Source organism: Semicossyphus pulcher, unplaced genomic scaffold (assembly GCF_022749685.1).
Source record: "Semicossyphus pulcher isolate SPU_LCO1_2020_fin unplaced genomic scaffold, fSemPul1.0.p SCAF_17, whole genome shotgun sequence".
Classification (NCBI taxonomy): Eukaryota; Metazoa; Chordata; class Actinopteri; order Labriformes; family Labridae; genus Semicossyphus; species Semicossyphus pulcher.
The window spans coordinates 1847307-1873967 of NW_027211681.1; the positions used below are offsets into that span (position 1 = coordinate 1847307).

Sequence of the window (26661 nt, forward strand, 5' to 3'; positions counted from 1 at the left end):
AGCATGTGCGTGCTTGTTTGTGTGCATGTGTGCATCATCAAGCTCTCCTACTGTGTGGTTGGATGGTGGTGGTGGGGGGGGGCAGGGCTCAGGCCAGACGAGACAGAAGTGACAGGTATTGATCATCGTTGTTCCAGTCAAGCAAAGACCCTCTCAAGCCTGTGTGCTTTGGGGAGAGTCCTGTCTGCATCCAGGGGGAAGAGAGGGATAGAGAGGGAGAGAGGGAGAGAGGGAGAGAGGGAGCAAGGGACGACCACAATCAATGTCTGATCCTCCTCTCAGAGCGGCGGGGTCAGTCTAGATTTACCTCTCTTTTTTGTTTCTGACTGACAGCGGTGAAATGAGACATGTCAGTAAACGACCATCCAAAAAAAAACATCTAAACGTCAATATTCATGCTTCTGTCTTTGGTTTAAAAAAAATCTAATGGAAGAAACAATGATGACAAAATGCTGTAAAAAAATCTGACGAGGATAAAAAAGTCTCACACAAAATTAAAATACGTCTTATACATTGATGAATTCAAATCACATCTCTCTGTGCTAATTGGCCCGATTGAGAGCCTCCTCATTTGTAGCAAACAGCGGATAGAAGTCGAGACTATGACATTGTTTTCGGGGGGGAGAGATGCATACCTCAGGCTTTTCACGGAGTCGTCCCTCCGAGCTCCACAATCCCCCCATCCCACCTCCTTGCCCTCACCCCTTCCACAGACAAATTGATTTGCAAGGGTCCGGAGCTGGCGAGCCCTCAGAGCACCACCTTTTTTGCATAGAGAGCGCTGCGGGGATTGCACAATGACTTGGTCCAACAAAAGACGAGAGGAGAGAGGGATGAGGAGGGAAAAAGAGAGAGAGAGAGAAAGGGGGGAAAGAGAGGAGGTTAGCAGGTGGGGGTTGGTTGCACCAGGCCGAACTCAGCAGGACTTGGAGAACTGGCTGGTTCAGAGGTCCACGTTATCATCTAACCACGCACACACACATGAACACAGCCATGAACTCAGTCACACACACACACACACACACACACACACATACGTACACACTCCAGTGCCCTCGTGCCCTCAGCCCTCCCTCCTTGTCCCTTTATCCCTGTCTGGTTGGAAAGGTCAGTGCATGTCTGGGAAAGGGGGTCCCAGGATCCCCAAACCCCGCCATTCCACACACACACACACACACACACACACACACACACACATACACAGACACATGTAACAGTCCAGTCCTTTTATTTTCAGTAGGCATTTTCGATAACACAAATACAGGACACACCTAAGACAAAACACAAACTCAGCAAAGTATCTTTGGTCGTGGTAAGAGGGGGCTTGAGGGAAATGTATGTGCGCTGTTCAGCATCAGCTGAGTCCCCCCCCCCCCCAGCAGACAGTGCACCTCCCGAGTACCCCGCCACCCCCCCATCCCTCGACCTCTGTGAAAGAAGAGCGTGAACACATTCAAATGGAAAACATAGTCCATTGTGACCACTGTTTTGTCTCCTCATGATGTAAATAGCTACACTGGCCGGCAAACACAAATGTGCAGTTGTAGCAACGGCAGATGAAAATGTAGCCGCTGTCGGTGAAGTCATGTGACCAACAGCTTTAAAGTTACACAACATTACTTTGACATGTTTTTATTAATTTCCACTCAAGTCTAAGAAGAAACATAACATATATCGAAAGAACTATACGCACACACATCTGCATATATGTGTGTTTGTGCATGTTAGGGTGTGTTGTTAGATAATCTACTGTCTAGCTGTCTTCCTTTTCCCCTGATGCCCCTGAGACACTGCCCCACACACACACGCACACACACAGGATCACAGACACACACAGTCTACGATAGAGAAGGAAACCCTCTATATCCTTCATGAACCTCCCGACCTGCAGCCCTACACAGCCTACCAGGACAGGGCGGGAGAGAGGGGGAGCGAAGGTTGTGAGGAGGGGAGAGACTGCGGGCCCAGCTGGGGTGGGGGAGGAGGATGAACACCTCCCTCACCCTCTGCTCTCTGACCTGCTGCGAGGAGGAGGACTCGCCATGTCTGGTCCACTACATGGCTGTGGCCGAGTTGTCCAACACTTTAGACCAGCAAAAACAGCTTAACAGCCTTATGTATTCTGTTTCACTAAACTCTGCACCACGATAAGACGCGCTCACAACAACTGAAGTCTCAAAATTTATTGCGAAGTGACACATCCTCCAGCCACTTGGAACCAACAGAAAAGTGGTGTCTGGTGGATTATAAAGCAAAAAATCTGTAATAGTTCAGAACTGTCTACTTAGCTTTGCATGAAAGAAACAAATCATTTAATGTTACATTTAGTGAACTTTTTAACTCCAACTCAACATTACTACAATACAGGCAGTCTGCTAATATATCGCACCTTACTTTAGAGTTTGGCTGTGGTGCTCTTGTCTAACTTTGAAGCTTAATACAAAAGGAAGGTTCCTACAGAAGCTTATATCTTTAGCTCCGTCCACCTGTTAGTTTAGATCTGAAGAAGTCTTTTGGATGAGAGATGAAACTTCCTCGAGAGCTTCAACCAAGTCCAGTTGCCATTTGGATTAAATTGGGATTATCATGACCAGGATGACTGAGAACGTTCACAGCTTTTTAAATACTCAACTTATTTTAAAGGGGCCATATCTTTTAAATGGATATTCTCATATGTTGCATGGGTTTAACATTTTTTGGGTGTTGATTGTTCACAGTGAAAAAGTAAAAACTGCAGAGTTGCGCGTTTTTCCAGAATTACATTTTTAAAAAGGTCGCCTCTGAAATGGGCCGTTCAGAACAGCAGCAGGTTCCTATGTAGAACATTGCTTTCGCTGAAATTGACCAATCGTCATTCACCATCATTAACCTCAGGCTGCCTTCTCGCACTTGATTGTAGTCAAGTCGTTGTCAAGATTTAAACTTACCATTCTGATTCCTCCTGGTAATTCTGGCTCGTACATACGTATAAGGTCGAATAAGCTATCCTAGAGCAGCCATGTTTTCTACAACTTTGAAATGAGGGGGAGGGGCTACGCGGTCACTCCAAATACTGTCAGCCAATTGTGGCTAAGGTCTAACCTTTTAATGGCAAACTGGCTTGTTCGTTTCAGGAGGAAGGAGAGGCTCCGAAAAATAACTAAATTAAAATATGTGTATAATTTTTAAAACGAAACAAACTTTTCCAACGAATGATAGAAAATTGATTGCATGGCTAAAATATGTTGTTTCTGCACCTGCTACATTTGTTGGTAAACGGGAAATTTCCTGCTTCCATTTTTAATGTGCTGGACAGCTGCAGGGAACATGTCTTCCATTTATTGTTTTAAATTGGCTTTAAAACAGTGATTTAATGCCGGTGTGAGAAAGGTGTCATATTAAGAAGCACTGAAAATGAAAATAAGAAGCAGAAGTTGCTTTTAAGCACATTCAATGAAAAGCAGGAGATAGTGGAAGGATGTGATGCTTTGTTACACTTAACTGTCAAATATACTTCATAGAGGAAAAGATTTGACTCTAAAATAGGAAGTCAAAAATCAGCCGAAGGAGCTTGTTTGTCCCTAACATCCATCAAACAGTCTGGACAGGTACGCTTGGTAACCAGGTGATGTGCACTTTATTACTCCATCAGTTCCTGCATGGTTCTGCTGTGATATCAAATAAAACACCTCATGATACCCTGCAGTACATTACAGTGTCTCCTCTGCTGACGGGGTGTCCCTGTCTGCAGAGACAACTCTGCTGCTTGTTGACTATAACTTGGGAAGGGTCTTCATCTTCTTCATTGTGACCCTCGCTCTGTTATTAGCTGCCTGCAGAGACGTTAAGACAAAACAGTGACATGAACCCATGTCGAGGACAAATACACAGATAAGTCACACACAAAGGGAACACGAGTGGAACACCAGTTGAAGGCTGCGTTGTGTCTGAATAAAGTTGTCTGTGACATGGTTGGAGTGTCACGCTTTGTCTGTTTGTTTGTGTGTGTGTTTGTGCAAGTATTTGTCTGTTTGTTTGTGTGTGTTTTCAGCGTGTTTATGTTTACAGACTCACAAATCATCGGATGGAACACAAGGTCATAGTTCGCCCCGTCCTCCATCCACTAGGTGGTTCACACATACAAATATAACACAAACACACACACCATAAGGGCTTCTGCTGGTCCTGCCCCTGATCTGGGTCAGGGGAGACCCCATTCAGGTCCATCCCCCAGAACCCCCTGCTGCTTCTGTGCTCCATACCCATCTCAGCAGCCTTTCACTCCTCCGTGCCAGGGATTGTTTCCAAAGATTAGACTTAATATGAATATCCATAAACAGAATGGCTCTCCCAGACTGTGAAAGCTATCAAAGACATATTTGCATCTAATCCTCAAAGAACCCCCCTCCCACCCCTTACAGAGAGCTCGCTTCCCCCTTTCGGCCCCCCAAAAAAATCCTACTAAACCTCCCCCGAAAAAACCCTCAAACCTGCCATCCCCCAGCCCCAGAAACCCTCCCCTCTTGCCCCCCGGACCATCCCATCCATTCCCTAACCGTTGGGCCAGACAAGACCAGACCAATTCTGTTGGGGATTATTTGGCTTAGTGATGAATAATGGATGACCATCTCCCCTCTGGCTCTCCACCACAGCAGCACCTCTCAATTGGCCTTGGCATCGAGCCATTCACCGGCCTGTCTGGATGGCTGCTTGGCTGGCCGGCTGGCTGGATACCCAACCCAAGAGATCCACTAGATGATTGCTATATTGGGAAAGTATGGACAGAATATTACATGTGAATATGGCTAGAAAATGGTGATACTAATTAAGTAACCTATTTGTTGGTTAAGTAAACATGAAGGAAATTCATACATAATTCAGATATATCTTTGTGCTACATTTATATCAGTGACTAATATTAAACTATAAAGACATTTTCAACAATGGAATCCTGCTATTTGCATGTCTTTTAATTGTCGATTCACACACATTTGAAGGCTTATCTCTGCCCTTGAAATATCTACTACAGAGCCGTCCGCTGCACATGAAATTACTGAATGTCTTTCAATGAATTAAAATATTAAGTGATGGTCTTGGACACTAAGTAGACCACGGGAGCAGGGAGAGTGTTGTACAGAGCGTGGGAGAAAGGCCTGAACATTGTCCTTGCCCTGAAAAGCAAGGAAGCCACTCTTCTTTTATTCCTCCTCTCATCCTTGTTTTGCACTTTATCTCTTTTCATTCGCTCCGCTCTCCGTCTTATTTTCAATGGAGCACTTGGGGCCAAAGAGATGTCAGTGCTGTGGATATACACACACACACACGCACGCAACACACAAGGACACACCTGGGCATAAGAGCGCCAGCTGAAAGGAGACAAGTTCATCCAAAGGGTCTGGCTAACAGTAACACAGGAGGGGCCAATTCCCATTGTGCCCCAGGTCCGCTCAGAGGCTTCTTACCCCTCACTCCTCCTGAAGACGGGCTCCCAAGGTGCAATTGGACAAGATGGTTTTTGTACACTCATTATTTGTGACCCTTTTTTGTCTTTCATTTTCTTGTTTTACTGCTTTGTTTGTTTGTTTCTTTCATGCGAGGGTAGAGTAGCCTTGGGTCTTTTGACGACAGCTGTGCTGCCGAGCGCTGCATAGAAACAACACAAGTTCAGCACAATGACTGACAAGCGCTTTGTAGGACAGGAGGCCCACAATGAATGTGTCCCCGCTAAAGACCACCGGTTGGCCCCTTAAAGACCAGAATATTAGAGGCTGCCTGGTCCAAGAGAGTTGCCTGCACTTCTGCGACCCCCTGGAGTAGTTTGGACAACTGCGACCTCCATCCTGCAGCTTGGTGAAAAGTGGGCAAAAGCATTAATAATGTGTGTGTGAAGGGTGAACTGGGCAGACTAAATGAAGACCAACAAAGGAAAGAAAAGGTGTGGATGAGGGTGAAAAGGTGTATTTTGAAGAAAGACAATTGTGTATGTCAGGAATACAGAGTAAGATATAAAAAAGGAGCAGAGAGGAAAGCTGAAAATAACAAATATGGATGTGAAACTCTAACATGTTGAATTTACATAAAAGTACGTGAAAAAAAGTTCAAACACAACTTGTAACACACTGCAGGCAGACGGAAGTATGTGCAGGGTGTAACCAGCTCAGTGTGGCAGGTCAAGCATGTGACCATAGCCCGGCAGCCCCTCTTCCCCTCCCCCCATCCCGCTCTCTGTGACCCCTGGGCCACAGGAATGAACCGGGAGTGAACCAGGAGTGGCGCGGCAATTCTCAGAAACTTCCAGAAACTTCCAAAGCCCTCTCACCCGTCAGCCTCGGCAGGTCTTAGCCTCTGTCACCCCTGCAACAGCTGGAGCGGCTCAGAGGGCTCTGCTGGCCCCCACAGGGAGGGTCAGTACGTCCAGATACACCTTTAACACACAAACAGAGAGAGGGACGCACGCATGAGAATACTGGGTAAAGAGAGATAAGACAGGATGGAGAGAGTTAAGCCAAGTTAACATGAAAGAACAACACATGTGAACACGATACAACCAGGGCTTTAATCAGGATTTTAGGGCATGCTTTTAAAAAGCTGATGGCCACACCAACAAAGATGACCATACTGGAGGTTTCTACAAAACTACGATACTTTCAATTCCAATGTTTTTAAAATGTTCACTTCCTGCTGTATCTGCTCTTACAGTTTGGGAGACTTTGGTAATGGTTAATTAAAAACTATGGTAAATGTTAACAAACTAAGACAACTATCTAACATTAAAGGGGCATTTAAGTAATAGTTCTGCAGAACTGAAAAATAAATAAAGAAAACAAATCAGTTACTTTTAAAGAGTCATTAAATTTAAATCAGCAGCGGCCAAGATTTTCTCACACTAACTGACCCTGTCTGGTAAATCTGTTAAACTCCATGACCCCTCAATCTTATACTTACTCCCGGCCCATAACCACAATGACCCTGATGACATCAAAATGCTATTTTATGGAGAAGTACTTTGCTATGGCATTAAATCAGTCTGAAGTTAAAGCTCCTGTGAGAAGTTTTAAGCTGGTTATAAGTTTCAAAGACTGAAATTAAGACTGATGCCTCGATATGACCTACGAAAGCAAACGAAACCATCAACATGAAGATGTACTTTTTCAAGATAGTCATTTTTAATTCCTGATACCACTGCCACCGGGCCGAAATAGAAACAGTCTGCCAAAAGACAGCTACTACAGGGGTGGCTGTGGCTCAGTGGTAGAGTCGGTTGTCTCTCAATCGGAAGGTTGGTGGTTCGATCCCTGGCTGCTACAGTCACATGTCTTAGTGTCCTTGGGCAAGACACTGAACCCCAAATTTCTCTCTGTGGTGTAGCCATTGGGTATGAATGCATAGATACTGATTAGAATTGGAAATTGGTACATCCTTTGCCATCAGTGTGTGAATGAGTGTGTGGATTGGTGAATGTGACACATAGTGTAAAAGCAACTTTGAGTGGTCGGAAGACTAGAAAAGTGCTCTATAAGTACAGTCCATTCACAGTACAAGATCAGCTAAGAAATAAGACGTACCTCTTCGTCTCCTCTTCTCCATGGGTTGTCTGTGGATCAACCAAAAATAAAAGTTCCTCACAGTCGTTAAAGTAATCATTCACATTTTGGAAATATTTGTTTTCTTGTCAAGAAATTAGATCAAAACTGTAGCAATAGGAACTATTGTTCAGATATATATCGCAGTAGACCTGCTCACCTGTTACATGTTGCAACACGGACCTGTTTTGTGGTTACACCAAGAAAGAAAAGGTAGAAGCGGTTATGTAAACACGTGTATTACCAAGTTTGTTAGAAATAAGGAATCCTGTAGTCTCCGTGTGTTTAACAGAACCAAATTTCATCGTACGTTTTGTCCTGTATATATGAAACTACAGCCAACAGCTGTTAGCTTTGAAAAAGATTGGAAACCAGTGGAAATAAAACGAAACCCTCCTACAGCTCCTCTAAAGGTTGCTTAAGCAGCATCTTGTTGGCTTATGCAAAAAGTAAAGAATGGAAATGAAAGGTGGGACTGCTTTTTGGCCGAAAGCAGACTTCCTGATTGATGTGAGGCTAGCTAATCGGCTGCTGGCTGTAGCCGTATATTTTAGCTGGCAGATGCCAAAGTCAGGAGAGAAACAGCAATATTGACCTAGACAGTTCCTATATGTTCGAGTTAAATCAATATCTAAATTCCCAACTGTCCTTAGTTTCACAGTTTCATTGTATGAATGATGTGTTTGCTGAGTGACTGTCCAGCATTAACTGACACTAAAGCAGTGACATAAAGAGGCCAGAGTATGAACTTTGCCTCTTTATTCACAGGACTGTAAACAGGCGCCCTGCTGTCTCTCCCTGCGCACAGCATGCAGCTCACACACACATACACATACATGCAGGTGCAGTGAAAAGCACACACGAGTCAGAGGGTACTGATAATATGACCCTGTTTTACTGGTCATATAAATTCTGCCCGCGGCGGTGCACCTGGAGAACACACACGTACACATGACAGAAAAATATGATACATTAACCCGGCCATATGCAGACACATGTACACACCAGCATGTAGCATGTCTATGCAGCACGTTTGCATGTTATAAAGCATAACACAGTTTTTAGCAGCAATGGCAAAGCAGAACATGGTGCCACTCTGAGCTCCACGCTGTGAGGTTCAAGGTCAGATCAGTCGCTCTCTGGAATCTACAGCCCCTGCCCCTTCCTACCTCCCTTACCCCCTGACCCTCCCCTCTCCTCAAACACTCATGCTCTGGAATGAGCAACCCCTGCAATGTGCCAAAGGAAACCCCTTCAGAGATATATACTGATAGCGTACAGTGCAGCTTTCTCTGAAATAGTGCTGACCTGTACACGGCTGGCCCTTATGGATGAGGGCACACACTGTTCACACACAAAACATCCCAAAGGTCAATAATGAAGGTAATACCTTAAAGCTCAGATCTGATTGTGCACCATGAAACCAAAAGTCCACTCAATTCTGGTCAGCGCAGCTTTCAGGACATTCCTTTCCTCTCACCCTTCGCCCCCTGTCCTTCTTTTTCACTCCAGGGTCAAAGTTTTCACCTTATCTGGAAGCCATCAGCAGTACCGGTCCCACCTCTGTGACTCATTTAGTTGAAACTGTTGCACATCGTTAAAATCTCTCTCTCTCTCTAGAACTGAGATGTAGGAAAAAGGGGGAAAAAATCACACACACACGCAGACGTTTAAAGCAATACTTCACAAGCGAGGTAATCCGGGTCTCTGCCAAGATTTTCATTGCCAGTTACAGCACATATTGTCTAGCGGGCAGACTACAACTCAGATGTTGTGAAGGCGAAGGAGGGGGGAGGAGGAAGGGGGACTCCGCTGTGATCCAGTTTACTATTTTGGCTGGGGCTTTCTTCTCGCTGTGTGGTCATGGGGGAGATCAGCGCAGCCGGCAGGCACTGAGGACACTGGCTGGCCGCGGCCCGACACAGAAGCCACATGGCCGGAGAAAGAAAGCGAAAGAGAGAGAGTTAAGAGAGGGAGAGGTGTACGGATGAGGCAGAGCTATAGGGTGAGGAATGTGGGTGAGGTTATTCTGGTTTTCTCTTTTATGCTCTCACATTTTTATGCCTTCCGCCGTCATCTCTTCTTCCTCTCCCTCATGCTTCCTCGCTCTTGCACTTCAACTTCAGCCTGACCAAACTTCAACTTAAACCTCCATCCATCCCTCTGTCCCTCTTCTCTCCCTTCCCCCCTCTCTCTCGCTCGCTCCCTCTCCTCAGACAGACACAGCTACCCTCCTGGACGTTTCCTTTCTGCCGGCCTGCCCCAACAAAGGTGCTCAGTCATGTGAAACCTAATCTCCAGCCTCCCAAAACCTGACCCTTGACCCCTTCAGTCTTCACACAGCCAGAGGGGGAGGGGAGCCAGGGCAGGAAAGGGAGGCTTTTGGGAAAAGGTCACATTCCCGAAGACACTTTTGTGTACGCACGTGTGTGTGTGTCTATGTGAGTCTGTGTGTGTGTGTGTGTGTGTGTGTGTGAGAGAGAGTGTGCATGCACCCAATCCATTATGTGGTTTGTGTTCCGGCATCGGCATGTGTGTTTGATTCTGTGTCTGAGTACAAAAGTGCATGCAGGAAAGTTTGTCTGAATACTCCTGTGTGTTTAACCGCCTTTTAAGTTTCCGTGTGCGTGCATGCATGTATGTCCTTGTACAGTAAGTATGAGTGTGCGCATGCATCGGCACAATGTATGTGTGTGTTTGTGAGAGAGCACTTTCAGCCCCAAGCATTGCTGCCCCATAGACAAAACACAGACTTTGTTTTCCAGCCGAGCCAGACCTGTAAGTCTTGTCTGGGCAGAGCTCCTCTCCTTCCACCCTATACTGGCAATCCTCTGATCTTTGTGTGTGTGCGTGTGTGTGAAGCACAGTGTGTGTGTATGTGTGAGGCACTGGGTGTCAGCTGTCCTGGGTGATTAGTGCTTTTATATTGTTCCAAGGAGCCCGGACGAGGCCCCCTCTTCACTGCAGCACAGCACAGCTGCAGTCTGCCTCTCCATCTCTGTTCTTCAGCCTTCCTCCACTCGCTGACACTCATACGATGGGCTTGAGCACAAGAAAAAATGAGCCCCAAACAGAGGCAAGAACTAGAAGAAAAGAAATGGACAAAGAAACACAGAAGGAAAGAGTGCATATAATGTGAAACAAAGAGAAGGAGGGCGAGAAGAGATAAAGAGGGATGATCCAGTAACAGTTGAAGCAAGTAGGAGACAGAAGCGACAGAGACAGAGAGGAAGGTGGAGGAATGGAGGGAGAGAACAGGGAGAAGTGGCATATTAGGAGGATTAGAGAGTCGATTCACCGCTCCGACTCTCTCCTGGACAGGATTTCCCCAGCTATGCCTGGGAGGCCTCCCTGCTTTAAACACACAGGCAAGTCAAGACAGAGAGAGAGGTGAAGGAGGGGAGGACGAGCAAAAGAGGGAGGGGGGGATCTTTATCTTTTCAAGAGTGTTTGTGAGCTAGATTTGATGAGCATATTGAACTAATAAATGTTTGCCCTTCAACAGAGAGCCAGTGTATCCCCCAAAGACCTGGCAGAAATGAAAGTACACAAAAATATCACATTTCACTTCCTCCTACATCTTGTTTTACAAATGAAAAACAAGTTTGATGATAAAACCGTTCAAACAGGACTTTTTACTGCATGACAAACTTTTTGAAAACCCTCCTTTTAGTCGAAGGGCTGCGATTGTTGCCTTTACGAGTTAAGGACATATGTCTACACAAGGAAGAAGAGGAGGGGGTCGGGGATGGTAGGCAAGGGCTGAGAGTCTGCTATGGGAAAAGTATGTCTGCTATGCACGGGTTGTTTGGTGGCAGGATTTGTGGGCCAGAGCATTGTTGCTCTCTTGACATTGAACTTGAGAGATTGGAGACAAGGGGAGGGAGGGAGGGAGGGGGAGGAGGGAGGGGGAGGTGACCACCCTCCTGAACATTATAAGTGTGTATATGTGCAGGAACACACGCAGTCTTACAATTCCTGGCTCCCAACACCCACCCAACCACCCCCACTTCCTTGCGACTCTGCTTTATCTTAACTGTCAACACCTGGCCTAAGCAGGAACCTCTCTCTATCTGTGAACTTTAATCTGGCCCTGCTAGGCAAACAGCGCCGGGCTCGGACAAGCAGAGCGATTAGTCTGTCACGTTGCCCTCCAGTGCTTCAGCGGGGAGAGGAGGAGGAAACGGGGAAGGGAGAAGTCGGAAGAAAAACGAGAGGTTGGGAAATAGAGGATATGTAAACTTAGATACAGCAGGATGAAGTAAGAGAGAAAACACAAGAAGGAGAGAAAGAGACAGAGAGGAGAAGCAAAGGCTGAGAGGGTGGAGGGGTAAGAAAACAAAGATGGGGGCAAGACAGGAGGAGATGGGATGGTTGCTGGAGATATAACACAGACGCTTCGCTGACAAGGCCACAGACCAGAGATATGGCGGTGAACCTCCACCCCCCATGACGGATGACTCAAGCTGAGCCATAGAAGCAGGCAGGAATACATCCAGATAAATATACACCGCAGCACAATGTACTGAAGATAAAGCATTAAATTATGTGTGTGTTTTTACACTGACCAGTCTCTAATTAGACTGCAGACAACAATAAAGAACATATTCAGATGTGTATGTAATACTTTTTATTTTTTTCAAGACAAAATGGCTGAGTGAAGAGAATAATGCAGACAACAGCTGAAAATAGAGTGGCATCTCCATAACTGAAAGATAACAAAGATAAGTCTGTAAGTCGAGCTGTAAGAACTCGTGAATGTTGGTCAATGACCTTTGGTCATCAAACAGAGAAATCAAACCATCACGATTCATCAGGAGGGAGCAACATGGACTGATTTGTTTAGCAGTGACTCTGTTCTGAACAGAGCGTGCATGTGTGTGTGTGTGTGTGTGTATAGTCATAATAAATAATGTCGACCAATGCCGTAGGTCAACTTCAAGTTCAGTTCAGAACAAATAGCTTGAGAGTAAATACAGAACACAGGATGAAATCAGGCTGAAAACTCAAATGTACCTCAAAACCATGAGCAATTACAACATGTACCAAACTCTTGTCTTTCGATGATTTCTGTTATATTTAGAATATGCCTTGCATATGAGATGTACCATATTAAAATTATAAAGCACCATGGTTCTTTTGGCAATGGGAAAAAGAAAAACGTAATTTGAAGTAACAAAAAATACAGAAACAAACTGTAGCAAAAAAATCTGCTTCTTTTTCAGATTGATGTTGGATTGATTGCATATGACAAAAGGTCTCTTTCAAAAACGGCTGGAATGTTATCAGGTGGTACATGTTCAAGGACAGTAAAAAGTTGGCTACCGAGAAAACCCAACAATAGCTTGTATTACTGCATATAAAATGGCAGGAGAGAAAATATATAAAACAAACTAAAAGATATGTACAACCACCTGTTTTACCTCTTTGTGGCCACTCCAGCGGGACTGCCTGAAAAGGCCATTACATGACCTTTCACCCTTGGGGAACACCACAACATTTTCTTTTTCGAAAACATACTTATTTTCAAGCATACAAATTATTCACACTATATTATCCTGCCAAATTAAGAAAATATACGGTGGCAGCTTGTTGGGATTTTTTTCACTACAGAAAAAAAGGGTACATTGAAACCTTTAAAGAGTACAGGCAAAACAGTTAAAATTACAGGCTCCAACATAAATACTATAAGTGCCTACACTAAGTGAACATTAATTTCAAATACCATTCTAAATACAGGAAAAAAGTAGACCATAAATGTGTTTTGAACATAGGAACTTACATGAGTGTGCATTTTCCTATGTGTTTTAAGTTCTCTCTATATATTTATATATCATAAATCTCTCCCCAATGCAAACTTTTGTTCAACCTGAAGACTTGTGTATAGAAAGGCAAAAAAGATGAGAGACATGTTCATTACAATTCATTACATAGTGATCGAGTCCCGGATGTCACCAAGACGGAAAAGAGAAACAACAATAAAAAATTAAAACAAAATTTAAATAATGTTCTCCCCTAAAGATATTGAAGTGTTACTTTAAAAACTCAACACAGTTTACTTAACTTTTTAAATCAAATTTGTAGAATTTGTATCTTTCTGTAGTGAGCTGTATATTTCTATAGTTGATACAAAGCAGGATATTTCTATGGCGGTTCCTGCTTTGATACCCCAAAGAGCCAAACTGATGTTTAGTTCTCAGGAGGAAACATGGCTGGCAACAGTTTGTCGTTTTTTTCTTTTTTTCTTTTTTAATGCAAAGCAATGACACCACACTAATCTGTCAGCATAAGAGCAAGTTTTCCCTTGAGCGTCCGACTGTAAACTGGGAAAATTGAACAGTGCACGTAGGTAGTCCCAGATCTGAAATCCGGTCCTCATTTTATACTCAACCGACTGTACCCCCGATTAGAGAGACAGATACAGAATCCAAGGCAGAGTGACAAGTGCTATATCAACAATGAGGGGGGATGGAGATAAAGAAAAACTACTAAATGAGCTCTATAGAGGTTCAATTGTAAGAAAATTTGACTAAAAAGCTTGTGTAGAAGGGGATTTTTTTTTTTACAAAATGTAATAATTTCCAATTTCTTGACTTTTGATTTGGACCTCCATTAAAGATCATTTCCAATGTGAGTTAATAAAAAGGGTTCAGATTACTTAAGGATGTCTAAAATCTAATGCAGTAAGAGAATAAGCGCTATAAGGACATAAACATTTGAATTGTAGCGACACCTGGTAAACCCACTCCCCACCCGCTACCCTGAACCACACCCACCCTTACCCTCCGACACCCACCCAAACCCCCAACACCCAAAATCTGTCTGGCTTAAAACAACTAAGAACCCCACTCTGTGGTCTTCAAATGGCTGCTGGCTACACTGCCTGCTTGCTGACACTGAAGAAACATAATGCTGTGCTACTTACAAAAGAACCTGCAAACCTTTAATTTTCAAAGAAAATAAACACTCTGGAAAATTAAGAGCTTTACGTTGGTTAAAACAACTCGTCAGACTACCCCCTCAGTATGGTACACATGTACCGGGAAACATAAACACCTAAACCAAAAGTCTACACACCAAACTTCTACTCCTTTTTAGCATGTAACATGCCAGTAAACAGAATCATAATCTGGAGAATAACAATATACATGAGTCAGGCAGATAAATGATTTACCAGAGATACACATACTCTTTTTTTTTCTGTTTTTGTTTCAGCTGGTTCCTTATGCTCTGCTAAGTCACAAACGACAGGGTCGTACAGGTGCTTGATGCAAGGACCTGCGTGTTCCATATGTGCACAAAAATGTCCTGTAATCTTGTATAGCTGAAACTCCGAGCTTATAGCAAAAAGGAGGATTAACTAATGCAGGTAAAATATCCAAGGCACTCTTGTTGTCATTTCACACCATATTGTTAATTTCATTGCTGTTTGATGGCGCTTGTGCCTAGCATTTCATAGGCAGCCAAATTCTCATATACATATATATAATATCTCTTATCTCAATCTTGCATGGAAAATCTTTCACAAAGATCAGTTTTAAGTGTGACCCTGCTTGTCTCGTTGTTTTGATAATATGACACTGTCCACTATGTTTGAACACAAAACTGTACATGATATGTAAAACAGTATGTACTGTATGCAGCATGGGTTCTCATATCTAACTTTTTTTTATGTTGAAGAAATCAAAAGTATCAACAGCAACACATGTACAACCAAATCCACCAGCCGAGGACAATTTTCTCTCTAAGTAGCCAAAACACACCGAGCATGCTGTCCAGTTACAAAAAATACAAAACGTGTAAATTATTGCACAATAGAAAGGCTCAAAAAGTTTTGCGTTTGATGCAATAGTATTGCCCCAATGATGGATCATGCATTCAGCTTTTTCCAGTCGGGGATGATAACAGGGCTGTACCGTGTCCTGGTGTCTGACCCTGTTGTCCTTCCCCCTTACTTATTGGCCAGTTAGCCAGGGTCGCCATTTAGCCGGGGGAGTTGAGAGAGAGCTGCCAGCATGCTGCTCTTTGACTACTCAGTCTTAATGTCATTAGCCAGAGGCCGGTCGCTGTGCCACTTCTTCATGTGTTTCTCCAGAGTGCTGTATACACTGAAAGGCATGTGGCAGATTTCACATTTGTACACGTCCTTGCCCATCTGTCCGTGGGTCTTCATGTGGCGGGTGAGCTTCGAGCTCTGGGCGCACGCGTAGCTGCACAGCTCACACTTGTAGGGCCGCTCCCCAGTGTGACTGCGTCTGTGCACTGTCAAGTTACTGCAGTTCTTGAACACCTTGCCGCAAAACTCGCAGGTGTCACTGCGGCGACCGTCCTTGGAGCTCGGCCTGCCGTTTCCGCTGCCACCATGGGGAGTGCTGGCCCCGCTGCCGGTTCCACTGCGTCCTGAGGTGGCCCGCTCCCCATCCAGCTCGCCGGGTGGGGTGGAGAAGCGCAAGCTGCCGTTTTCTGATGAGTGCTCAGATGAGGAGGCGAAGGGCGATTGTCTGGAGTCCCCACCTGTGAAGTTGATGAAGGGGTCCTTGAGTTGTCGTGAGGCAGCGTAGCCAGCGAGCCACTGGGAGTAAACGTTCTCCGTGTTTGGGATAGTGGGCGTGGGGGGGTCGAGGTCTTTCTCAACCTTGATGCGCTTAGACAGTGGACTGTGGGAGCCGGGGCTGACCCCCCCACCCAGTAGCTTCCTGGAATGGTTGTCAGGGGATAGGGGTCCCAGGCCGTTGACGGCGGTGGTGGTTCCATCATCAGCTCGATCCGACTCCATGGCCGAGTCTTCATCACCAGGATCCCTGGACGAGCTCCGGCGGCGTGGGTGCAGGGCGTCGCTGTTCTGGTGGTGGCGCGCCCCTTCTAACCGCAGGCTGAAACGATAGTCATTCCTTCCATTTTCTTCTTCCACTCCAGGCTTGCTCTCCAGTTCCTCCTCCTCCCCCTCCTCCTCTTCTTCTTCCTCCTCTTCCTCCTCTTCTTCCTCCTCTTCTTCCTCCTCCTCCTCCTCTTCCTCCTCGTCTTCTCCATTTTCAGACATTAGGCCATTGTTCTCACTCTTGAACTTGGCCACTACTGACTTTAGAGCATCTGTGGCACTGCCCATCAGATCACTTGTTCCAGGTTCAGGGGAGCTCGCAGTGGAGAGTCCGTCGTCTGACTTGGCGTTGAGCGCAGAAGACTTGCTCTGACAGTGCGTCTTCATGTGTCGTTTCAGTTTGCTGGCCTGGGTGCAGGCGTGGTTGCAGAGGTGACACTTGAATGGCTTTTCCCCTGTGTGGCTACGCCGGTGAACTATTAGGTTGCTCTGGAACTTGAAGGTCTTCCCACAGAACTCACAAGACTTTGCCTTGAGAGGTGTTCCCGGTTGAACTGCGTTTGATACAGGGTTCGGCGTGGATCGTGCACCAGAGGGTGACTGAGAGGTGGAGAGGGGAGGTGTGGCTGAAAATGGAGGCTTAGAACCAGGCTGAAATGGCTGCAGCAGCCGTTGCATAGGGCTGGGCCTGTTAGGGGAGAGAGGCGGGGAAGCCCCGGTTGCATTTCCAGCCAGCTCACGTAGCCGCCTCGAGAAGTCCATGCTGGGAGGGGTTTCTAATGGCACTGAGTTGAGCCTCATCACCCGGTCAAAGGCGCTGGGATGGTGGGTTGCCAGGGCCAGGTCATCCGGGCTGAGGTGGTGGCGTGGTGGTGGGCTGAACAGAGGTGGGGTTCGAGGGTAGCGGCCCTCACGAGGCGTGGACGCTGAATCCCGACCAGACCCAGAGCCTGGCATCCTCAAGAGGCTGTAAGGACTGCCGTCAGCCAGGTGGACAGCATGGAGGGGAGGCTGAGAGGAGGCACAGTCACCCCCCATCCCAGGAGCTGCAGCCACGCGGGGGGTGAGGGGGCTGCCAGGCTCGCTCTCCAGGTAGATGCGGAAACCGTGAGTGTTCTGGGCATGCTGGAGCAGGAACCAGGCACTGGTGAAGGGCTGCTTACAGGTGGTGCAGGTGTAGCTGCTGGGCTCATCTTTATCTGAGAAAAAAATTGACACACAAAGAAACAGAAATTTTATTGACCTGTTGAAATGAACAAATGGACTTAAATAACAAGTAGTAGTACACCACGATTGTAGGAAAATGTGGAAATATTCATTAAACCTAAAATATAAAACAAAATATTCAATATCATCATCAAAAACTGAAAAGGACTGAACAGGGAATCCAACTAAACTGTGGGTTTACTGAGATTTTCCCATTTTCTATCACTTAGAAAATATGCCCCCATTTCACAAGCACCACCACCAATAGTGTGTGATTAAATCGAGAAATATATTTTCATGGCACAACGAAATTGGATGGAAATAATTCTGTTAATAGAGAGAAATATAAATCTATTTTCAAAATCTGTTGTGTGACATGTTTGAAAATTTAAATGTTCATTTTATGATATTTTTAAACCAGTATTCAATTCCACTGGGATTACACTTGAAAAAGAAATAAATAAAACAATAATGACAGATTACTCAGGCAGCAAATACACAATTTACACAGCTGAGGAGGCACAGGAATATTTGAAACAATAATTGACTTTCAATAGCTCTTGCACACTGACCGGAGATTTGCCTGACAATGCACACCTAATCTCATTAAACACATTCATCTCCCCTCCAATGCCGTGTTTACAGAATTAGCGAGGCTAAAGTGGGACATGTATCTGATGCTGCATATTAATGCTGAATACAAATAAGAGGTCACATGTTAATAAATTGTACCAGCGTTTATCACAAAAAAACACACGTTCACAGCCAAAAGAAGCAGAGAGGGAAATGGTGTTGCTGTGTTTGTGTGTGGGTGGGGAGGCTCCTATGAAAATGCATTTCATGCATTACTTTTCTATTTCTGATATTTCATGCTTTATGGATTTATTTAAATCCTCTCAGGTGAATAGAAAAGGAGAAGAAGGGGAAAGCAGAAGTGAGAGATATGCAAAATAAGAAGCATCCGCCACTTGCAAATGTGCACCCTCTTTCATCTTTTAGCTTTCTTATCCTTTCTTCTCCTTTTTCTTTTTTCACTGGAGGGTATTTTTCTGAAGTCATTTGCAGACACTGAACCCATAACCATGGCCGTCCTGTGTGAGAGAGGAAGAACAAGGCAGAGGGAGGGAGGAAGATAGGCCATGTGTGTGTGTGTGTGTGTGTGTGTGTGTGATTGCAACTATGAGCGATCCTTAAGATGGTGGATGGACAGCCTTGCATGTTTTAAGCCTGCTGTGGCTGAGAGACAAAGGGGTGAAGAAAGAGAAGACAGCTGCTGTGAGAAGTGAGGGATGTTGTGGATGAGCGGTAGATGGAACAGTCTGGTGTTTCGTAGTTTTTCCTTTCTATCTCATGTGTCCACGGCCACCGTGGCCCCCTCCGAACAATCTCACTTAAAGACCAGAACACGGCATAAAATGTGCACCCAATCAAACCTCCACGCAAACCTTTTTCTCTTGACTGAAAAGAGTTGGAAGGGGGGTACACTGGTAAATTATGGATCATTACAATCTGCAAGAATTACAGTTAATTGCTGCCACCTGCAAGGGGCTCTGACCCACTATGGAATTTTTCCATCATAAAAAAGCCATTTGCCCGAACACGTTTTTTGCTCCCTCTCTCATAAGCACAAATAAAATGTGCCCATTACATCGGCTTAGGCTCTATGTATGTTTCCTGATTATGTGTGTGTTTTTATGGCTTTAAATAGAAAGCCCCATATCACTCGTAAAACGGTTGCAATAACCTGGCCTCTTCTGTTCACTTTGCTTTGATTTGCAGCCCGTACACACTTCCTCATCCCTGTTATTATGTGCGAGCAAAGAGTGTACGTGCACGAAGAGGATAATAAATGATTCTTTTCTGTTATGGTAAAGAACTGAGAGCAGGAGGGAGGGTTGGCTAGCATGTCGTCTCCTCCTCCGAGATACATTGGCGTCCGTCAGAGGAAGGAAAGCGCTGAGGGATCAGGGAAGGGGAAAATAAAGGAAGCAAAGCAGGGCGAGAAGTGTGGCATGAAGGGGACATACCTAATGACAACCCAGCACATCTCTCAAGGACACAACACTGCACTTCACAGCCTGGTAGTCAATTCATTTTCTTATGTATCAAAACAGCTTGTCTTGTGCTGTGCAATCACGAACCCATCTATGGACAAACCATATGCTGCAAACAGCGACAATAATTGTTATTCCCATCCAGGCAGCGGACACATTGATGGGCACCAACAAGCCAGACCAACGCACACCCAGGCTCACAACAACAGCAGAGAAAATATCTAAATAAGCCCACTATTGTCCCTGATAGCTGTCCTCAAAGGGAGGGAAGGACAGTTATTCAGAGGGAGAAAAGACACTTTGACAAGGGTTTGACGGCCTTGAAGGCTTTTTTGCTAGTATTAACAGAACTGTGCAAGGAAGGAGGGATGATCTTATAAACGAGTATGTCCTCTAATGGAATAAAGAAGAGCTCCCTCTCACTCTCTCAGTCTGTTTCTCTCCTTCCATTAACTCTGAGTCTGTGGAGAGTTAGGGCTGCAGAGCAGGAGAGCTGCACAGGCTAATGCTGGATCTCCAGGTCCCTTTGAAATAGGATCAGCAGAGAGGAGAAACCACACTGACAACCCCTTAGCTGCCATTTCATGGCAGGGGCTGAAAGAGGGGACTTTGGGGGGGGGGGGAGGCAGAGAGCACACAGAAGAAGTGAGAGAGGGCAGGGGGATCAGGGGCAGAAAAGTAGAGGAACGGTAATCATGAAAAAGAGAAATATAAGGAACTAAAGAGGGAGAGGAAGAGAAGAGAAAGGGGGGTTAACAACTCCTTCAAAGCAGTTTCAGCACATTGCAACACAAAGCAGGAGGAGGCTATTATGGTGTCTTACGGACGCTGCTATCAGGCAGAGAATATGATCCAGGGATCATGCAAAAAGCGCAAGGCCGACTGATGCAAGGGCAGGAGGGAAATTATGGCGCCTCAAACAGCAGATATGGCGGCCTGCAGCTGCTGACACCACATTCACACCACCGTCCCAGACAACAAGGCTGACCAGACAAAGCAAAGCACACACGCAGTCTAGGAGGCCGAGGCATCATGTACACTTTGCTCATGCAGATTGCTCTATTGTTTAGTGACCCAACCCCCAAAGCCATTCTCACAAGCACTCAGAGTCTCTCGCTCACCACACACACGCACAAAAAGTCACCAAAATGCCCCTGCCCCCCTTTATCCCATCAGCCAAAACACAAACAAACAAAACAACAGACAGAAAGACATCCATGACCTTGATCGAGGGTTAATGATGCGTTTAAAACACTTTTAGAAATGTCATAAACTGTTTCTTTGTCCTTCATCTCTCAATCATCTCTCAACTCTCTCAAACTTTCTTACGACACATCCAAGAGTTTGCAGACTTGGCTTGGTCTCCATATTTTTGTTTTGTCCTTGACCGAGCCTGCTAGTGGGTTTAGGCCGTGGTGGTGTGACCACGCAGCTCTCACTGATATTGGTCATTTAGCTAATGGAGGAACAAGCTAACAGGATTAGCACACGGGCCTTCCAAAAGGAGAAGGGGGAAGAGTTACGGGAGACACGGGAGGGACACCGCATGTCACCGCCATTTCCCAAAGTTATCAGTCGCCCAGGCCCGGGAGCACTCACACACACCTGAAAAGTGATTATGCTAATAGCAGGTCTTTGCCAATATTCATAAGTGTTTATAGGTGTTGGAGTGAGTGCCTCAGGAAGACAGAGGGTTGTCAATACAGTGCCTCTTAAGAGTGCCTCAGCCGTAACCGGCGTTAATGTGATTACTACTCTGTTTATGTCATTAGGGTATTCACAGTCAGGGATTGGACAGGGGTGAAGGGTGAATAAGGAGAGGACGGGTTGAGGGGGAAGGTGGGGGAGAAGTGGAGGCTCCAAAGCACCTATTAAAGATCTTCTGCATTTTCTAAGTGCTCTTTGTTGTGCACGACTTTCAGCTGACTTTAAGGTGCCAGTGGCAGGAAAATGGTAGCAAAATAACTGAAATGATATGTTAAAGGCTTGAGAGCTTTATTTCATAGCGTATTTATACATGGGTGTTGTGTCTCACACATGTTTGATCAGGCTCTGTATGTGTTTGTGTTTGTAAGAATACCTGATAGAGCAGCTGGCTGGTCTTGACCTTCCTCCTTACTCTCTCTGATTGTCTGCGTTTCTCTGCCACAGCCACACACAACTGCGCTCATACACTCACTTCTTTGTCCAGGGCCAGACTGGTTGTGGTGCGCTGAGCCACTGGCCACAGACAAAAGGCTTGTTTGACCAACACTTGTTCCTGAGACAAAGCCGGATGCAGGAAATACGGTTTACTAAACAGAAAGCTGGCCAGGGAAAAGCACAGGCCTAAACCCCAGCCCCTTTTTTTACAAGCCTGATGTGGATCTGGGCCTGCGACGCTGGCTGGTGTTAGAGTCGCACATTACACAAGTGAGAGAAAGCTGACCACTAACCACGACACACACATCACACACAGAGGGAAGCGAACAAAACAGAGGCTGGAAGAATAAGAAGGACGTGAGAGCGCAGAGAGCAAAAGACGGGGAAGGAGAGAGGTAGACGAGAGAGGCCGAGCTGGCATGAGCAAGCAAAGGGGGGAGGCAGATCTCCTGATAGAGATGCATGGTGGTCTTTGAGGGTCTGTGCCCAGTATAAAGTAATCTGCTGGCTGTGGCTTTGTCTCCAATCAGACTTTCACACTTCTTAGCTTTCCTCTCCCCGTCTCCTTCTCCTGAAAGTTGATAAGAGCAACAGTGGAACTGAGGCGTCTGAGCCACTAAGGAACCATTATGGACAGATGGCACCCACACAGGGCCCGCTGAATGCATGCACCATACACAATAGACAAGTGTGTGTGCGTTTGTGTGTGTGTATCTGCTGGGGAAGTCAGTGTGTTTTTTATATGCTTGTGCTTTTGCATGCGTGAGTGTTGTTATTGTGCAATTATTGTTAGCCAGAATGATCACATGACTGTGGCCATGTTTGCATGCATGCATGTGTGTGTGTGTGTGTGTGCGTGTGCATTAGTATGTAACACACTTGCTACAATCATTTCAAAATTAGCAACACTCCAATCTGTCCGTTTCCCTGCGTAACCTTACTCCCTTTGATCTTTTCTCAGTTGAACTGTGTTTGAACTGACCGTCCACCCCCCCGTCCATCAGTCCGTCCGTCTCTCTATCCCTCCATCTATCCATCCATTCATCCACTCCGGCTAAGCCCAGCTGGACAGCTTCGTGCTTGGGTGCGGCTTGGTCCGGCAGACCTTATAATAGGCTGGGCCAGCCGTGTCTCTGATGAAGATCATTATTTGCTCTCCGCTTACCAGCGACGGTGGGAGGCCGCACGCTGTTGTTTCTCATCCCGGCTCTAATGGTACAGTGAAAAGACCTCTGGGCTTCTAAGCTTAACCAGTCTAATTAAATGGACCATCGCTTATGTAAGCATCCACAGAGATTATTTATTGAGTTGGGATCCGCTTCACAGGATCAAACCGCCGTCAACAAAAGCCGACGCTCAATGGAGTAGGTATTAAATAAAGGAGTGGAATCAAAGAAACTGCAAACTGCCAAGTGTCAGTTTAAGCACACATATCCAGGTACATAAGAAGACTTAATCAAGCAGGAGTATTTTTGGACTCGGGCAATATCCCAGATGGGCGAGGAGTCTCTGAGCACTTCAGAGGGGAAATGTGAAAAGTGTTCTGTCAAAGAAAAGATACGTCTCAATAATCTTCAGCTTAAGGGAGGAAAGTAGAGTAAAAAATAGGCTAATGAAGAAAAGTCTAAAAAAGAATCAGTGGAATACAATGGCACACACATTTTAGCTTTCTTTACTTTCAAAAAACAGGCTGCAACATTCAGATGAGATCGGCCGCTGTCTCTCCTTACAAGCATCATCCGTGTTTGAAGTGCACAGACAAGAAAGCCTCCGAAAGACATGAGGCCAGCAGCCGGAGCTTCACTATCTCTGCATAGCTCAGCCTGTGACAGGCTGGCGTCCCTGCAGAAAGGATGGAGGGGGACCAGGGAGGTCGACTAGCTGCACATTTCTGCATAAATCTCCAGATAGATAGCATCAGGAGAAGAGAAACAGCGGAGGGAGGCAAGCAAGCAGCAGAGGATGATAAGGCCCCCGGGGCAGGGCATTCGACACTGTCAAAACTGTTTCGTCTCTGGCTATTGGACGAGTGGAGCGCGTTATGAGCCTGCATACCATTTGCCAGGACGCAATTCGGCTTCACCGGAGCATACAGGGCCCTGTATCTGACCTCCCTGCTTTCCCCCTCCTCAGTCTTTGCAGACATGCAGGGAGATACAGCATGGCACGAACACAGCATGGAAAAAGACTAGGAACATTTCAAGTGAACACATTACTGTCATAATACCCAGCAGCTTCCAAAAGCTCATAGGGAGCACCATGTCAGCTGTCATGATTGTCTTCATGTATGTTCAGAAATGACCACAGAACCAAAGCAGCGTCTTTGAAACATTTATAGATGCTGATAAAATTCACACAAAGACCTGGTAAATTAAGCAAAATTATTCATCCCTTTTTTTCCTACTCTTAACCCACATTAAGAGAATACCAAAGAACAAACACAGCTTGTTTTTAAGTTGTTGTTTCTAAGCACTATAGACTGCAGTGCACAAAGCCTACATGCACAGGTAAAGCATGCACATAAATACACAAATAGCCATAAATAATGCAGTAATACTGCACCGCCACACACACCAGTAATATTGTAAAAAGTAGGGTGAAACCAAAAGTAGAAGTTAGGAGGCACTCATGCGCTCACTGCTGAATGATTGAGACAGTGTGGAAAGAGAGAGGAGGATAGAGAGGGAGAGGAAGAAAGGGCGATTGAGAGAGCGAAAGAGAGAGAGAGAGGAGAAAAGTTGAAGTGGAAAGTGGGCAGTGAGGGTTAGAGGCTTCGCCTGATCTACAGGCACAAACCTGCAGTCAGGGTATCTTTGAGCTCATGGCAATCCGACACACACACACACACACACACGCACACACACATACACACACTGAGTCTGTCTGTGCAAACACTTCAGCCTGTCTGGAGGATAGAGTCATTCCCTCTTCCTCTTGCTCTCCGTCCCTCATGCAGCCTGCATGCTCCTTTGTTCCTCCTCCTTCCATCACGCTATTTCCTTAACACGCTCTGATGACAGCACTGAGAGAGGTTAAAGTGGGTCTGTCTTTTAAAATCACACACACCTCTGAAATATTGTACCCTTGGCCTGCAACACACACAAATAGTTTGTCTTAATCTTTTTTTGTCTTAGACACAGAGGGACACTAACTTTGGCCCGAGAAACTTGCCAGGATACACTTCCAGTCTTCTTGATTTAGACCCAAGCAGACCTCAGAATCCATCCATCTGTCCAGAGTTTAAGAGCCTTTTTTCCCCATAAACCTTTGCCTCAGATCTTCTTCTTTTTTTAGCAAAAATTAGACAAGCAGACCAGGCAAAAAGAACACTGGGGGGGGGCAGGAGAAGATAGTCATTGTTATCTTAATCTCCGTGTGGTGGCACCAAAGAACCTTCCAGATACATTTAGATCATCTGTAAGAGACCACTTTTTCCTGCCCTGGTGCTCAAAGGAAGTCGGGAACTGTTAGGAAACACAAAGTTACCACGAAGGTCAACTTCAGTTGTTTGTTCTTGAAGATGCTCGCATTAGCCCCCAGGAGCTCTCAAGCATGGGCCATCCAGTGAACAAGGGCCGTTTGAAACATGCAGTTATTTTTCACCCTGTCCTACCACCTCAGGGTGAAAGGACCAGGGCATGTGAGCTTGGGCCAACCATAGCAGCTCGTTATGCATCGGAGCCTCGAGGCATTGTGGAGGGACATGGCACTTTAAAACAAGAGGGCCAGTGTGTTGGAGTGTCCCGTGGCCCGGAGCTGTGGAGGCTGAGGGTTTAACACGCGTCCCATCTGCTGTGTGTGACTGTGCACACGGTGGTCGAGTGGTTAAGGAAGCATCAATAGTCAGACTCTTTAGATCGAGGAGGTATCTCAGGGTCAGTCTGCAAATTCATTTTTCTCGGAAGCAGAGACACTGGAAGTCAGCAGAGATAAGTGCCGACCCTAGACCTGAAGTCTGGTTCAGAGCATCTTTTTAATGTACCATGCATCCTCATTTTACCCGCTTAAATTCATTGCAATGTCCTAACTGGTAAGGTCTAGGACATGAAGTTCCCTGATCCTATAATAAGGACACAGCCACTCACAGTGAGACCTCAGTGCCCACCACCATCCATTCATCCACCCCTCCATTCCCCGTCCCATTATTTATTCATTGAGGAGAAAACAGTGCTGGGCCACTTCTCCACCCAGACGCTTTCCAAATCCTGATTAAATTTGCAAAATGGCCTCCTGTTCGGCCCTAATTCAACCCCTTCAAGACATTGTGACAGAAGCAGGAAGAGACGTGGCACAGTGAGGAAGTGGTCAGATATCCAAAGTGACCTACAAACGCTTCCTCACCCGACGCTAAAACTCGACAATAAATCTGCCAGGACCGCCATGGACGCTTCATCTTAACCAGGGCTGCTCCTTTATGTCATGTTGTTTCGGACAAACGGTTGCCAAATCAAATGAGTCAAGGTTGCAGCGACATTACAGAGCACAATCTTCTTCGCAGATGACACAAGACTGTGCTGTACATGCCAGGAGGAAGACTGTAGGGTTAGAACAAGGTGAAGGCAGCCAGTTAATACCTACATGTAACGTTTACCATCAATAACACTCCGTAAGATGGATGAGCCATATGCTTGGCAATAGCAGGCCACGCTCCACGCTATTCTTCATCTCCGAGGCTTGCCGTACCAGATTCCTGCCTACTAATTGAAGACATATGGTCTGATCAGCCACTATAGCAATGCAAGAGAGGCGGGCAAAATGGTGGACACACTGAACACAGGGCTGTAATTCTCTGTGAGACAAAATCTGCATTTATATCAGTGATACGTTTAACTCTGTGGCTCTTTAAGCCCTTCTTAGAAACATGTTTAACTCAGCTGTC

At 45.7% G+C, this 26661-nt stretch overlaps 1 protein-coding gene across 1 annotated transcript in view; it reads right to left on the bottom strand.

Annotated features, from left to right (window-relative positions):
• Window positions 1-14373: 14373 nt before the first annotated feature.
• Window positions 14374-26661, bottom strand: part of LOC138594535 (B-cell lymphoma/leukemia 11A-like) — a 32103-nt gene continuing 19815 nt past the window's right edge. The window contains exon 3 of the mRNA XM_069665662.1: window positions 14374-17579. Within this exon, the coding sequence (XP_069521763.1) occupies window positions 15592-17579 (1988 nt within the window). The 3' untranslated portion in view covers window positions 14374-15591. The remainder of the gene's footprint in view (window positions 17580-26661) is intronic.